The following is a 16,932-nucleotide window of genomic DNA, read 5'->3' as shown; positions in this document are numbered from 1 at the left end:
TAATACTGGATCTGAATAAATATTTGCACATGCAATTTACCTATGTAAAAAAGAGTGAAGTAATTTTATCAGAATAAAACTATAAGTTCGATTTCTTTTACAAATACACATTCTAACAATTTGGATTTGAATGTTCTTGCTTCTTAGAAGAAAGTTAAATCAAATTCTACTGAAATGGTTAATAGAAAGATAAAATAATACTTGAAGAAACTATAATTCATCTTTATTTACTGAGTTAAAATTATAGCGATAATAAAAGCGTTTAGCAAAATTAGGTTAAGAAAAGTAGATATAAAAGTAAAAGTACTGAAGTAGTGAACACTTTGTCATGAATTCAAATCTTACTGCAGACATTGTGTTATATCAATGAGTAAGGCTCATAACACTGCATGAAAAAATGTACATAAAATTGAAGGAAAAAATGTCATTTTCTAGCAGAGAAATCAATACAAAATAGATTATAATATGAACTGAAAACTCATACTGAAAAATTATGTTCTAGTATAGAAAGACAACTGGGTAATGCCATTAGTAGGAGAAGTTGGGAAGGTAAAAGAGCAGAATGAAGTATTGTATCAAAATAAAAACAGGGGACACTAAGCTAAATAAGAGAAATTAATAGAAGTCAAAAGCATTTATGAACAACACATGAGAAAATGAAAAGTAACAATGAAGAAAATGAAAATGAAAAGATAAGAAAATGAGACAGGGTGAAAGGGTAAGAGTTTTTAATAGATTACATAAACCTTAAAACGCCTGAAGAGATAAACCAGAAGAAAATTATGTATCTTACAAAAAATGCAAATTTAGTATTTTCAATTTATACCTTAGTTTAAGCCTGTTTACATACACATACACACATGCACAGAGACAGAGAGAGAGAGAAAAAAAAAGGGAATTGACTAATTATAACAAAGGAAATTAACTGTTCTTGAAAAGCCAGTTTACATTCTTATGTAATTATTAAAAAAAAAGGAACAAATCTTTGTCTGTCTTAGGATATGAAGCTAATTGGAAGCAAATTGACTTATAATTTGGTAATTTTGTCAGTTCTTCTTCTGTGTGTGTGTGTGTTGTGCGAGTGCATACACACAAAAAACAGGCTTAAACTAGGATATAGATTTAAAATTCTAAATTTGTATTTGTTGTAAGATACATAATTTTCTGCTGGTCTATCTTTTTTAAGTGTTTTGATGTTTATGTAATCTATTAAATACTCACCTTTTCACACACTCATTTTTTCACTCTTTTGTTTTCATTTTCTCAATTGTTACTTCTTCATTTTCTCCTGTCTTGTTCATAAGTGCGTTTGACTTCTATTAACTTCTCTTAATTTAGCTTGATGTCTGTGAGATAGTTTTTAGGTAGAAAACAAAGCAAAGCTAGTTATAACATATTTAAAGCATGGAGAGTTAGAAAATAAACTAGAAATAAATAAGCAGCTAAAAACATCATGATATTAATTAATGATAATATTTTGATATTTTTATCAGCTCTGAATATATTTTGGCTTTATTATGACCTTATTAGCAAAGACTAGCCTTGATAGTACTTGCTGAAATAGTGATAAAATTACTAATTAAAATGCGCAATAATCCATATTTATTTGAATAGAAAAATAGAATTGGTAAGAAATTAAATACTTCAAGGTATTTATTTAAGACAAGAATAATCAAGCACTTTTGCAGGAACAATGTGATAACTGTTCACAAGCAATGACAAACTTAACATTGGAACATCTCTAACATGCATTATTGTTGGAAGAATTCCATATATGTACAGTGATCTTTTTCCTTTTAGTAAATATATTACAATGGTATAGCATATAAGGTGAAGTATTTCTTTATAGAAAGAATGGTTAAATGTGGGTATAAAAAACACATAGCTTCACAATCACCAAGAAGAAAATGAATTCTAGTACACATAATTTTAGTATTTAAAAAAATGACCTTGGATTTAAAAGGGCTGAAAAAATTGAATTTAAAACTTGATAATATCAAGGATTATAATTCTGAATTTATGTATGTATAAATGTGACAGAATGAAATCTGAATACGCTGATTTCAATGCAGTAAACTAACAAAGTATATAATGAACTTTTGTAAAGTGAACATCACAAATTTTAATCATGAAGTTGTAAATGGTTTCAAGAATATGTTTAATGTGGAAAAAGCCCAATCATAATTGCTGGTCATTTGTAGAAAATTGGCATGAATTCAAATTCTTAATTTTTTTTCAGGAGATTATTCTAAAATATGTTCCAAAATCAATGATATTTATAACTATGTTGCTAAATATTCATACTGTGTTTAAATGATGATGACTCATATAAGAGGAAAGAAATACTGAAATTTAACTGGGTTTACTTCATTGATGCAAATGTTTAGTTATAGATAGACATTTATAAAGACTGAAGATAAATCAAGAAATTGTCATGAATTATAATACAAAAACAAAGCAGTTATAGCATATAACAGAAATCAATAATTTATGGTAGTATCAGATATTTAGTTCAAATCTTCAGTGCTTGCAAAAGTGTCCATGAAATGATGACAAAGAGACTGATTGCTTGCTCACAAGGTTTCATTCAGTTCTGGAAGCTTCTAGGTTCCTTTTGTTCATCTGTAGAACATAGACCTTCATTGGTAACCTACAAAATGAAAGAATAAAAATGCACACGAGATCCTGATCTCTTAAACAGTTATTTGATGCTTGGTAATTTTGAAAGTAATTACATGCTTTGCAGAAAAATAATTGGAAGTAGTAGTAGTAGTAGTAGTAAGGTTATAAACAAAAAAGATGTGGGTGCAGATCCTATCATGTAATCCTTTAAAGGCTGACAAATGGTTCGCTGTTAGGATGAAAAGCATTACAGATGAGCTGTCACCCTGAAATATTCCTGTAGATAATATAACTTTGTTAGTGACTATAGTGGTAGCTCCAGTTCTTATTGATAGTTCTTGTGGACCATGATGTTGTCAGTCCCTTAATAACAATGAATATATCATTTAGAACCTCAACAGAATGAGGTGACTCTCTTATCCATAAGTAATAAGCAGAATCAAACTTCTTAGAGTCTAACCATACAGTCAATAAGTTTTAGCAATGCTGTTTTGTTACCTTAGGAAGGTTATAAGAAGCTATTCATCCCAGCCTAAGTCCTTTCTTTCTCTTGCCTACTCTTCAGCCACCATATTGCTTATTCCAAAGTGGACGTGGAGGAATGCATTCAAGAAACTGTATATAATTCATATATAACCTTCAAGTATGCCATGAGTTGTAGTTTTTGGTCATAATGCCTCCTCGTGTTTGCAACTAGTGTTGTATGTGCAGCTTCTGTCAATCTAGTACATTAATTTCAGTGTTAATTGTTCCTTTGAACAGTTTTTTTCATGGGTTTTCCTATAGAACATGTGCTTTCTGTACCAAAACATCTCTCTCTCCCCCTGAGATTTTCTGGTTTGGTAGATTTTGCAGCAACTGTCAGGGGAGTTTACAGTGCGATTCTGATGTGGGGATGATGAGAGCAAATTTTCTTGGTAATGGTTGTTTATTGTCAGTTGTTTGGGCACTGAAGTTTGGATAGTTGGAGTATTATAGATCAGTGAAAAAATATATGAAAGTGTTAGAATTTACATAAAGTTTTAATATTCATGAGAGAAAAAGGTGTAATAGATATTTATTTGAGATGTGCATGTTGTGTTTTGGGGATCTTTAATCTTAAGAATATTACTTTTCATGCTCGCATTTTTCCATGTAATCCATGATTTTTCCACGCATTGCTGTTATAAGAGTTAGTTAATAATGTGTCAGTTAATAAAATACTCAAAGATATATTTCAATTTTTCCATGTAAGTGATGATAATATTTCAATTTTTTCATGTTTAATTTAATATATGTTTTGATTGAATTAATGGCTGGATTTTTACTATGTTGTTGGTTGCACAATGGCTCACCAAATGTTACAAACAACAAGACCCCAAAACCATCAGTTACCAGACTCACCTTATGTAACCTAATTTTGCAATAAAAAATGACTACTATTGTACTGTCAATTTTATGCAAATATTTGGTTTTTCATAAATTAAAACCATTTTATAAACCAAAAAACTATTTTTAATTTCCAATTTAAGAAAATGTTCTTGTTACTTTTTTCTATTTATGAATTTGGTTCCTAAATAATCATTAATCAATCATACAATCTTCGTCTTAAATTAATTTTTAGTTACAATTCCACTGATTTTGTTTTTTAATTTGTTTACATTTTTTTCCATAAATGATAAAACAATGTCAGGCAATTTGGGAGGAAATTTAGTATGTCTTTTTGTAATGATGTTGTCATTGATTTCATCCCATATATCATCTCTAGTTTTAATCAGTGTGACCTGCTCTAGATGTTGGTCCTCTATGAATAACAGCAGCTTTTAGAGGAAATTTGTGCCAAATATTTGCTGCCTTTTTTATCTGAAGTTCATTATATCACATTTGATTCTTTTTTCCATATTAAAATTTTGATTAATTAAAAATCTATTAATTTGAATAACAAGATATTTAAATTCAGGAGGAAATTCAATTCTGGAAGTAATTTCATGTTCAGTATTGAGTGAACATGTTTCACAATTTTTTGTAAGTGAATATGTTGTGGTTTTAGTAATCAAAATTTAAATTGTCGAGGACCATTAGTTGGTTGCAGAAACAATTCTTCTTTTAATCAATAGGTAGTTGTGATTGTCTACCACAAACAATTGTATTGCAGTTGCAAATTATATTTATAAAGATGTTGCAAGTATGTTGATGCAATCTAATGCATCTAGCAGTGTCATATTTGATGAATGTAAACTTTTGTTGAGATTACATTTGAAGATAAAGATAAATTTTTCTTTCCAAAATTCATGACTATTATTGGCTTCTATCATTAAATCTTCCACCAATAATCCTTTCTAAATTTGCATCAGTGTTTTGAATATGATAAAGAATATTTGCACGTGTGATTTAGGAAGGGGGATACTTTGGCTGCTATTTTTAGCATGTTGAGCGACCAGATAAAGGCTCTTTCATTGGTTTGATTGCGTGATGAGATTTTTAAACATATATGTAAAATGTATATTTATCATCAGCAGAAGTTTATTATATATGCAATGAAATTTTAACATCTTCAAAGTTTTAATTTCAATCATACATATATATTAAGCTGCTATTCTACTCAAAGAAAGAATGAGCCAAACTATTTGCTAATCTTGCTCTAATGAATGTAATTTTTTCTTAATAAATTGCTTATATACTTACCAGTAGGTTCTTTGAAACGTTAACGTAAGTACCATCCATGCCTATAAGAAATTAAAAAAAGAACAAATAGCATGGCTATAAATAATATTTAAATTAAGATAGCTGTGTACTGATTCTACCATAATAAATACTAATGAGATAGACTCAAACACACTCACACATACATACATGCATATTAATACACAAAAAGTTAGAGAGTGACATTTTTCGTAATAGTTAGCTGTCTGTCTATTTTAAAGATAGGTTCTAAGATCATGCTGTGTACTAACAATATTGATTGTACTTACTTCGTTGTCCCATTTCTAAATATTTCGGCTCGCTAACCTCAGCACATTGTTCTTCCACAGCATCAAGAAATTAATTTAAAAAATAGGCATATTTATTGTTTGGAGATGATGATATGAATATTTTGATGATACACAGAATGTAGCTGTTATATATATGTATATATAGTAGAATAAGAAATAGAAAGCCATTAGTACAGTATTATATATTTGAAAATCTGAATAGAAATGGCGTTTTTGATAATTTTTCCACTTTAATAATTAGATGTCTAGAATCTAGTTAGTTTCATACCTAAAATCAGCTCCCTTTAATTTTGCTCAGCTTGTTTTCAATTTTGGTGTATTGATACTGTTCTGTATTTTGATTATGCTCAACCAATTACTTTATCTCATAAATTAAAGAATCTGATGTTATTGGAATTAAAGTTGGGAAAATCTGATCAATTTTAGCCAATCAACAGACAGTGAGGCATTAACAGCTAGTTATCATGTTAACCACACATTGTGCTGATTCTTTACACAACGAGATTCACTTCATCCACATGTTTTGTTTGTGTATATCACTGTTTTTTTAAAATTTTCTGGAAGATTTATATCTATCAATTAGAATTTTATTGTAAATGTTTTTCATCAATTTTTTAATATTTACTTATTCTTTTATATATTTTTCATATATATTTTACATATATTTCATGAAGTTTTTCTGTGTTTTTCTGTTTTTACTGTTGCTTTGAATAGCCACATCCACATTCAAGCCATTTTTGTACCACTCTGAAGGAGATTTTGAAAACAGAGGTGGATGCAATAAATTATAAAGTCACTCCTAGATGTGCTCCATTCTCTGATGCCCAGACATTCTCTGTCCCCCCTCTCTGTCATTTCTACTGTACTATATGGCTTCTGCTCCTTGCAGCTAGCTGAGCTCACCTCACCTCTCAAACGTTCCCATCCCATTTGCCTCTTCTCTTTTCATTATCCCTCTTATGTCCAACCCCATCCAGCCCTACCTAAAAGGCCTCATACTTATGGCTATGCTCAGTTTTTCCTCCCCAAAATGTTTCCCTCAAGAAATCCTTCCCTGCTCATATCTTTCCCACAAATGTTGGTTTATGAAGGTTCACAAGGCACATCAATGTCCTTAATCATTAACCTCATTCATCCAGATGGTCTGTGAAGGGCATAGGCAATGTCCCTTTTTCAAACCCAACATAGGTAGAAGACAAAATATAAAAAAAGATCAAACCAAAACTAGGCTGAAAGATTCTTGCTCAAGGTGTGATGGAGTTAGATTGAACTCAATACTAACATGTCAGGATTATGATGTGAACTTATTAATCACCTGGTCGTGTACTCCTCCCACAAACCTGTCAGAGATGTAGAAGCAAAACTGTACACGTGGTGGGCAAGTAATGTAATTGGTAGGTTTGGATCCAGCTGAGGTAGAAATAATAAACCCCATGGAACTGAAGCTGGCAGAATGAATCAGAATCAAAATTATTTCCTAAATGATATGGAAGGAAAAAAGGGCACAGAATTACGGGTTGGGATGTGAAAGACAGAGATTGTGAGGAAATTTTCCATTGTATGAAACATAAAATGATTAAAAACAAAATGAAGGAAACCTGCCCATCTCACTTTTCTTTTTCCATGAGGTATGGAACTTTGAAGGACAGTTGTTTCCAAAAATTATGTCCAGAATGGAGTGCCAGACTAAATGCTTTGTTCTATTTAGTTATGTTCCTCTGCATTCTGAATTCAAATCTCACACAAGTCAGCTTTAACTTTAATCCATCAGGTATCAATAAAATAAATTATACTAGAATAGCTTGCCAATAACATCACATTTCTCCTTTTCTTTTGATTATCTTTATTCTTCTTTTGGAAAAGGGATTATCACATTGACTCTTCTTCCTTTTGTTTTTGTACAGGTGCATTATACATGCATCTTTGAACTGCTGGGGAACAGATCCAGTTTCCCAGATCAAACAGATCAATTTGCACAGCTTATTTACAATTTGACTGCAACCATGCTTGGACACCTCTATGGGAATATCGTCTTGTCCAAGATCTTTACCATTGGAAAGTTTTTCAATAACAGTACTTGTCTCTTCCAAGGAAGGATGTTCCACTAGTTCTTCAGCACTGCTAGTGGATTCTTGATTTGATACAGATGTAAAGTGTTCAGGTATCTTTTTAGAATTTCATCTTTCCTTCTTATGAGTTGTGTTACATCATTTGAGGTAGTACAGAATCTATTCTGTACTACCTTTTTTGGACCAAACACATTTTTCAGAATGTTATACAGTGTTCTCAAGTTGTGAGAGTTAGCAGCCTGTTCCAATTCTTGGGCTTGTTTCGTCCACCAAACTTTTCATCTCATGCAGTTTTCTGCATAGATTTTCTCTAGAGATGTATAGGAATCTGGATGTTGGCAAGTATTTGTCTGAGATCCATGTCTTTTGTCTCTTGTGCAAAGTTTCTAGGAGAGGTTTAATTTGAGAATCATTCTTGTTGGTGTTTGTGCTTCACAAATCCTAGAACTACTTCAGCAGATGATTTGATGCTGTCATGTATATTGTGCCACCATATTTTAGGCATTCCTCTATTTCTGCAATCTTTGAATTTAAATGTATTTCAAAATTTTTTATCATTTCTAGATTTTTAAAGAAGCAATGTTTATTCTTGGATGTAAACTGGATTTTAGTGGCCTCTTTCCATATAGTTTAACAAATGCCTTGCTGTGAATCATTCTGTGATCCAAGTAACACTTGGATGTTATGTGAGTTCTGGTGAACCCGAAATCACTGCAATCATTGTTCTTAGTTATAACATACTCCACATATATCAGTGACCAGATCAGGGATGCTTCCAGACACTTTTGTATTTATTTGCCTACATAAACACTGCATCTGGTGCTGTTCCAGTCCCATTCATCTAGAGATCGTGTGTCTGTAGATGAAGCCTCACTGAACAGCAGAATTCAAATGCCTCAAGGAGAAGGTTGCTGGTCGGTACCAGTTTTTTTGGGAAATCAATAAATGCAGAAAGAAGAGAGTGACAGAATTATTGAAAGAGGTGACACTACTGTGGAGAGATAAGCTGAATTTTCCAATCATTTCCAAGCTCAAAAATGTGCTTCATTTGTATGACAAATGCACCTAAAAAAGACAATTTGAGCCATTAGAAGAACTGTTCAATATCAACAAAGTCTGCAATGAATGGCTTAATGCTGATGATAAAATGCTTTATTCTATCCAACTCCAAAGCCAGGGCAAAATGGGTTATTCGACAAGCAAAGCTGCAAGCAAGCACACTATCCATAATTCCAAGAGAAGATGCTCGGATGCTGAAGCCTCCCATTCTTTATCAAACTCAGCAACCCTGGTACTGACAGTGACTCTGAAGAAGAAGAGATTGAAGAGTACAATTATGGTGAAGATGACAGAGTTGATCAAAACGATATAGATAGTGATGGCACTTATTCTTCCACAAGAAGGAACAACAAATCTGCAATTGGTATGAGATTTGTAACTGAAACAAATGTCTCTACCTACAAAGCTGCGAAAATCTGCAAAGAATTGTCAGAGGAGGACATTGATATCCCAGCTCCTAGTCAGCAAGGCATTTTACAATGCACTGTTTGAGAAAGCTGGTGTAATGAAGAAACACTTGATCAATACACTAGCAATCAGAAATGGGACCTGCATTTTAATGGTAAACATATTGACGGAAATGAATATCAAGTGGTAATCATCAAGATAAAACAAGTGTAATTAAGCTGGCTGCTCTGAAGCTGTGTGGTGACAAGGCCGAGACCATTGCAGGATTGAAAAGCATCTTGGATGAATTACACTTTTAGGGTGAAATCTTAATGATTATTGTTGATACGACAAGTGTGAATACCGGATGAAAGAGTTGGGTAGTGGTTAGACTGCAGAGAATTTCTTGAGCAAATGCTATGATGAGCCACAATTCATGAGCAACAAACACCATGTCTTGGACAGAATCCTGCATATTTTCATGGATGAGGAGCTAGCTAGTGCAAGCAATTCACTCAATATCGGATATTTTCTTGTCAAAGAACTCATGACAAGTTATGAAGAACTTCAAGGCTCCTTCCAGTATGGAAATCGTCATAGTAGATCAAGCTGGTTGGAGATATGATATGAAGTTCCTGTTTCACTTAACCCATGCCTTCAAGTTCTTCCATGGAAAGAGAGACATCCCTTTCATCAAGTTTCAGAAAATCCCAAATATCAGTAATGCCAGATGGAATTTGCAAGCAATCCTAGCCCTTCTTATATTTTTACTTACGCCACATGTGAGAGATTGCATATGGTCTGCCACTTCATCTCATATGACTGTGCAGACCACTGGTTATAGAGCTGAAGATTATGCAGAGCTATCACAAACCTTACTACTCTTAGAAGACTTCTTTGAAATGCTTGACAAATCACTGGAAACAAGAGCTCTCAAAACTAAAGATCAGCAGAAGCAATTAATGCTGTGAGTGAGCAATTAAGGTCATGCAAGAACTACACACCACATGCAAGAACAAAGCTAACCTGCCATTGAGTTTCATTCTCTCTATTAGACTTGCCGCAACTTGACTATTGACTAATTTGACTTTATATGACTTACCTTCTTTTTATTATTCTGGAATGCAGAATATAATTCTTTTAACAGTTATGGATCTTTTTTCCTTTATTGTTTATTATTCTATCAGGGTCCTAGTTTTTGGAAACCCACCCAAATGCAACCAAATATAAAAATTCAAAGTTAGTCATGAGTGAACTTTTTTGAGCAAATAGAAAAAAAAAACATTGATTTTCATAGTCTTCTAGCAAAAACTCGACAGAATATGATACAGGACTACGGGGTTACAAAAAAGTTGTATCCTCAGTGCACACAGCACGTTGAGATACTGTGACCAGGTTTTGGGTAGGTGTTCTGCTTGCTATGGGCAGGTCTTCTTGAGCATGGCAGGGCACCAACCCTCCCAATCCATTGTCATCTCTTCTGTAAGGCTCAGCATTTTGAGATCAGTTTGCACAACCTCATCCCATACTGGTGGCAAAGATCTCTAACAGCATTTACTAAGACATCTGAAGATGATGCAATACTACTATTTAGTGCATCATTTTTATGAAACAAACAATTAGTATTGCATCATAATTCAACAAGTATAAAACATTGACAGCCTGCCAACTATTCATTTGTCCTTTGTAATCCTTCCACGAAATATCAAAGAATCAAAAGCTAAGCCTTGAAGAGATTTCACAATTGTTATCCAGCTTCCATAAAGAATGGGAAAAAATTATTTGTGATGAATCTTCTTTTCCTGAAGATGATAATGAAAGTGATCATGCCAATATTGCCTGTTCAGAATTGGATATGATGAGAACAAAATGATTCTTCAAATCCTTCGATGATGCATGTAGAACATTATTTGAAGGATAAGTCTGAAACTGAAAGGACTCAGGAAGAACACTATTGAAAGGGCACAAGAAGAACTCCACCCAACAATGTTTACATGAACAGCTTGGACCTTCCCTTTTTGCAACTAGATTTTAGGATTCAGCTCTTTCATCATTTATATTATTCATGAAGCCAAATCTGGAAATCCAAATATGGACAAATGCTGAAGGAACTTGGGTCTATAAAGATAAGTGAATAGAAATAAACTCTGCTGAATTTAGAAAGTCTATTGGATTGATTATTCTTATTGTAGTTTCCAAATCCAAGCATGAAAACATTACTCAAACTTAGAGTTTTAGAGACAGACACCCCCATTGCAAACACACACACACACACACACACACACACACACACATGAATGCATTAATGTACATATAAACTTATATATGAATACATACATCCACATGCACATATATATTGGTGATGTACACAAATACATAACAGGTATACATAATACTGACATAAGCAACCCATATTGATTCCTGTGTGTAGAAATCAATGGCTTCATAAAGTACAACTGTAACAACTAATGTGAAACAAACGCATACATACATACATCATCATCATTTAACGATGCTAGCATGAGTTGGATGGTTCGACCAGGGTCTGGGAAGCAAGGAGGCTACACCAGGCTCCAGTCTGATCTGGCAGTGTTTCTACAGCTGGATGCCCTTCCTAAAGCCAACCACTCCGTGAGTGTAGTGGGTGCTTTTAACGTGCCACCGGTACGGAACCCATCGGTCATGTTCGGATGGTGCTTTTTATGTGCCACAGGCACAGGTATCACAACTACAATTTCCATTTGATTTTTATTTTGATGTTGATGTATTTGACTCAGTAGGTCTCCTTAAGCACAGCAGGTCACCCTACAATCCAAGGTAAGCACAGCAGGCCGTCCTGCAGTCGAAGGTACTTTGGATGGGTTGGGGCTGCTATGTGAAGCTGGTGCAGGAAACAGCCATGAACTCACGTTATCTGTCAGGTCTTCGCAGTCACAGCATATCTCCAGAGATCTCAGTATTTCATCATTGTCTCTGTGAGGCCCAATGTTCAAAGGTCATGCTTGACCACCTCATCCCATGTATTCCTGGGTCTACTTCTACCCTGGATTCCTTCAACTGTTTGGGAGTGGCACTTCTTCACTCATCTCTCCTCATCCATCCATAGTACATGACCATACCAGCGCAAACATCTTTCTTGCATGCCACATCTGATGCTTCTTGTGTCCAGCATTTCTCTCAGAGCACTTACACTCTGTCGTCTGTGCACACTGACATTACACATCCAGCGGATAATACTAGCTTCATTTCTTTCAAGCCTACACATGTCCTCTGCTGTCACATCCCATATTTCACTACCTTGAAGCAAGGCAGTTTTCTCACATGTGTCATACAATCTACCTTTCACTCTGAGCGAGAGACCCTTTGTCACCAGTAGGGGGAGAAACTTTCTAAACTTTGCCCAGGCTATTCGTATTCTAGTGGTGACACTCTCTGAGCATCCACCTCCACTACTAACTTGGTCACCTAGGTAGTGGAAACGATCAACTACTTCTAGTTTCTCCCCCTGGAGTGTGGTGGAATCTGTTTTCTGAGTATCCATTGTGTCTATTGCCCCTGTGTATCTGCTGCGTATGAAAGCTATCTTCTCAGTTTTCCTCTGATGTTGCTACACCTCTTATGCGTCCATAGCTTACATTGGGTACATCTTATGGAGTTTCTACCTACACCTTTTCTACAGATTGAGCGGGGCCACCTACCTAAGGGTGTGTGTGATGAGTTCACCTTCCTACTTAAATAACTTTGTTCTTCGCTACATTTACTATAAGGCCTTTTGATTCTAAACCCAACTTCCACACCCAAAATTTCTTTTCTAGTTCCGGTAGTGATTCTGCTATGAGGGCCAGGTCATCAGTATAGAGGAACTCCCAGGGGCAACCCGTCTTGAATTCCTCTGTTATTGCTTGGACGACTATGATGAATAAAAGGGACTGAGGGCTGAACCTTGGTGGACCCCTACTTCTACCCGGAATTATTCACTTATATTAATATAACAAATAAAAATAAAAATATACAAAACATACAGAAATCAATGAAGAGAGAAAAGAAACAGTAAGATGATAGATGTTGACTTCATCAGGTATTTCTGTTTATTTCGAAACCTACAATGAACAGGTCATTTCACAGATGCTAAACTATAAATTTCACAGGGTAAAACATTAAAATTGACACCACTAAGTTGAGAATGCTACATCACAGAAAATTTCTGTCTCACTATTGGCTAAAAATACACAGTTTTTTTTAAAGTTTTCATCAAATTTTTTCTCCACAAGTACATGGCTTCACAGGAATAAGCATGTAAACTACATCAATATAACCGATTTTCAGATATTTGACTTCCTTTTAAGAGATGCAGATTTTATGAATGAAACAAACAAGATCTGATGTGGATAAGTTTAGAAAAAGGTAACTCTTGAATTCAGATAGTCAACCAAGGCATGGGTGAGGGCAGTTGCTGAGGCCATCGCTTCTGCTTTCCTTTTCTAAAGTTCTTTACTGGCCTGTTGCTGTGGAAGGACCTTCAAGAAAAAAGGAAGGCAGAAGCAATGGCCTCAACAACTGCCCTCACCCATGTCTTGTTTGACTAACTGAATTCAGGAGTTACCTGTTTGTAAACTTATAAACATCTAATTATTGAAGTGGAAAAATGATCAGAAAAGCCATTTCTATTCTTTTTTCTTCAAATATAATTATATATATCCACATATATGTATTTAGAAACAAAAAATACTTAAATCCAGTCAGAGTCCATGTACTGAATATGTTCTTCATCCTCTCATTTACATATTGCATAAAAGAAAAGTATTGGCTAATAAATCTATTTGGTATGAACAAGAGTAAACAAAGAGTAATTTTGGTTAATATGCCATTTCAAAATTAGACTTTGGAAAGAGGGTTCCTTAGTAAAGTGGCACCCAAAATTCTATTCTACAAGAAAAATGCTAATGGTTATGTAAAAGTAGTACTTATTGAGAGGCTGAATGTACAAAATTTACTTCACTGGGATATAATCTCAGAATGTACTAACAGTAAATTTAATTCTGTCAATATTTAGTACAGTTTGTACTTTTTCCCTCACTTCAATATTTGGTGGTGATATTACCATTAAGAGAAGCCATTCACAAATATGTTTAGAGCAATAAGGGTTTTTCTGAGATTACATTCTTGTTAGAGTTATCCATAAGCAGGAGTGATTTTGGATACTGAAGGGGAAAAGCTGATCCCATTTACCTTTGGAAATCTGTTCCATTTTTTGTGTCTCATGTCTAAGCAAGTATCTACTGAATTCAATATTAGTTGTATACCAATTTGGGTTATTTGTTTAAATAAAACTTTAAAAATATATGCATATGAACTGCATTAATAAAGGTAAGATAAATAAAGGTGTAAAATATAAGTTACATATGAATGTTTGCAAGAAGTTCTTTGCATATGCAATGAAATTTTAACACCTTCAAAGTTTTAATTTCAATCATACATATATATTAAGCTGCATATTCTACTCAAAGAAAGAATGAGATATTTGCTAATCTTGCTCTAATGAATGTAATTTTTTGTTAATAAATTGCTTATATACTTACCAGCAGGTTTCTTTGAAACGTTAACGTAAGTACCATCCGTGTCTTTAAGAAATTAGAAAAAGAACAAATAGCATGGCTATAAATAATATTTAAATTAAGATAGCTGTGTACTGATTCTACCATAATAAATACTCATGAGATACACTCAAACACACTCACACATACATACATGCATATTAAATACACAAAAGTTAGAGAGTGACATATTTCATAATAGTTCGCTGTCTGTCTATTTTAAAGATAGGTTCTAAGCTCATGCTGTGTACTAACAATATTGATTGTACTTACTTCGTTGTCCCATTTCTAAATATTTCGGCTCGCTAACCTCAGCACATTGTTCTTCCACAACTTCAAGAAATAAAATAAAAGGCATATTTATTGTTTGGAGGGTGTGATTTAAATATTTTGATGATACACAGAAAGTAGCAGCTATATGTAGATAGTAGAAAAAGAAATAGAAAGCCCTTGGTACAGTATTAGTTATCTGAAAAACTGAATAGAAATGGCTTTTCTGATAATTTTCCACTTTAATTATTAGGTGTTTATAAGTTTAGAGAAAGGTAACTCCTGAATTCAAATAGTTACCCAAGGCATGGGTGAGGGCAGTTGCTGAGGCCATTGCTTCTGCTTTCCTTTTCTTTTTGTAGTTCCTTCCTGGACTGTTGTTGTGGAAACCTTCAAGAAAAAGGAAAGCAAAAGCAATAGCCTCAACAACTGCCCTAAATCATGCCTTAGTTGACTAACTGAATTCAGGTGTTACCTGATTGTAAACTTATAAGCATTCAGTTATTGAAGTGGAAAAATTATCAGAAAAGCCATTTCTATTCTTCATTTTTGTATTTGGTTTGCAAAATTCTTTATATGAGTTTGTGTGTTGAAGCATATTTTGTGGTGTCTGGGGAGAGTCATTCTCTTTTATTGCCTTATTATTTAACACACTTACCAGTAAATTTTCACTCATTTATAATATATACATATATATATATATATATATATATATATAGTGAGAATTTACAAAAAAAAAAACAAAAGACAAAGATCGGTGTGTAAACAACAAACAGATGTTTAATGCTCAGGAAGTGAGAAAGTCTTTTACGTTTCGAGCATATGCTCTCTGACAGAAAGGAACACAGAAAAAAGAGGGAGCGAATATAAAAAGAGGGAGAGAAATAAAAAAGGTTTAGTGGCTTGCGATCTATCATGGCGAATGATATATATATATCCGGCAAAAAGAAAATGGAGGGGATACAAAAATTACATAGATCAGCCAGTAGGCATTCTATTAAGTCTATCTATTCCAAAACAAAAGGCAGTATTATAAAAATACATACACATTCAAAGACTGTGTGCTACACAAATATATACAAGTAAAACATAAAATATCAGTTCCTTACGGCGTTTCTGCCAAGAGGCCACAATATCCTCCATCTCTTCAGTGTTCTGTAGGGATTAGTAGATAGAGTTTGGATGCTGAGTGTGCTAATGATTATGTAAAAGTAGAACTTATTGAGAGGCTGATTGTACAAAGTGTACTTCTCTAGGATATAATCTCAGAATGTACTAACACTAATTCAATTGTCAATATTTAGTACAGTATGTACTATTTCCATCAATTCAATATTTGGTTCTGATATTAACATTAAGGGAAGCTATTCACAAATATGTTTAGAGCAATAAGGGTTTTTCTAAGATAAATTTCTTGCTAGAGTTATAAATAAACAGGAGTGATTTTGGATACTGGAGGAGAACAGTTAATCACATTTACTATTGCAAATTTATTCCCATTCATTGTGTCTCATGCCTTGGCAAATATCTACTGAATTCATTATTACTTAATTATTTGGATTTTTTGTACAAATTAAGGCTTACAAAATAAATTTTTATGAACTACATCATTAAGGGTAAGGATTGATAAAAAGGTAAAATATCAGAGTTAAATAGGAATATCTGTAAGAAGTTTATCGTATATGCAATGGAATTTTAATATTTTGAAAGGTTTTTAGGTGTGGCTGTGAGGTAAGAAGTTTAATTTCCAAACACATGGGTCTGGGTTTCGTCATATGATGAGGCACATTGGGCGAGTGTATTCTGCTATAATCCTGGGCGGACCAAAATCTTGTGAATGGATTTGGTATATATATAAGGGAGTGTGTGTGCCTTTGCGTTTGATCCCCATCACCACTTGACAATTGTGTTTGTTTGTTCACATCCACATAACTTAGCAGTTTAGCAAAAGAAACCAAT

At 33.7% G+C, this 16,932-nt stretch overlaps 1 protein-coding gene across 3 annotated transcripts in view; it reads right to left on the bottom strand.

Annotated features, from left to right (window-relative positions):
• Positions 1 to 2,493: 2,493 nt before the first annotated feature.
• Positions 2,494 to 16,932, bottom strand: part of LOC115229375 — a 69,940-nt gene continuing 55,501 nt past the window's right edge. For all 3 annotated transcript variants that reach the window (XM_036499187.1, XM_036499185.1, XM_036499186.1), the window contains 4 exons: positions 14,977 to 15,036; positions 14,689 to 14,730; positions 5,287 to 5,321; positions 2,494 to 2,650 (listed from right to left, as the gene is read on the bottom strand). In XM_036499187.1, the coding sequence (XP_036355080.1) occupies positions 2,588 to 2,650; positions 5,287 to 5,321; positions 14,689 to 14,730; positions 14,977 to 15,036 (200 nt within the window). In that variant the 3' untranslated portion in view covers positions 2,494 to 2,587. The remainder of the gene's footprint in view (positions 2,651 to 5,286; positions 5,322 to 14,688; positions 14,731 to 14,976; positions 15,037 to 16,932) is intronic.

Source organism: Octopus sinensis, unplaced genomic scaffold (genome assembly GCF_006345805.1).
Source record: "Octopus sinensis unplaced genomic scaffold, ASM634580v1 Contig12553, whole genome shotgun sequence".
In the NCBI taxonomy this organism is placed as follows: domain Eukaryota; kingdom Metazoa; phylum Mollusca; class Cephalopoda; order Octopoda; family Octopodidae; genus Octopus; species Octopus sinensis.
This window is presented reverse-complemented; position numbering and strand designations above follow the sequence as displayed.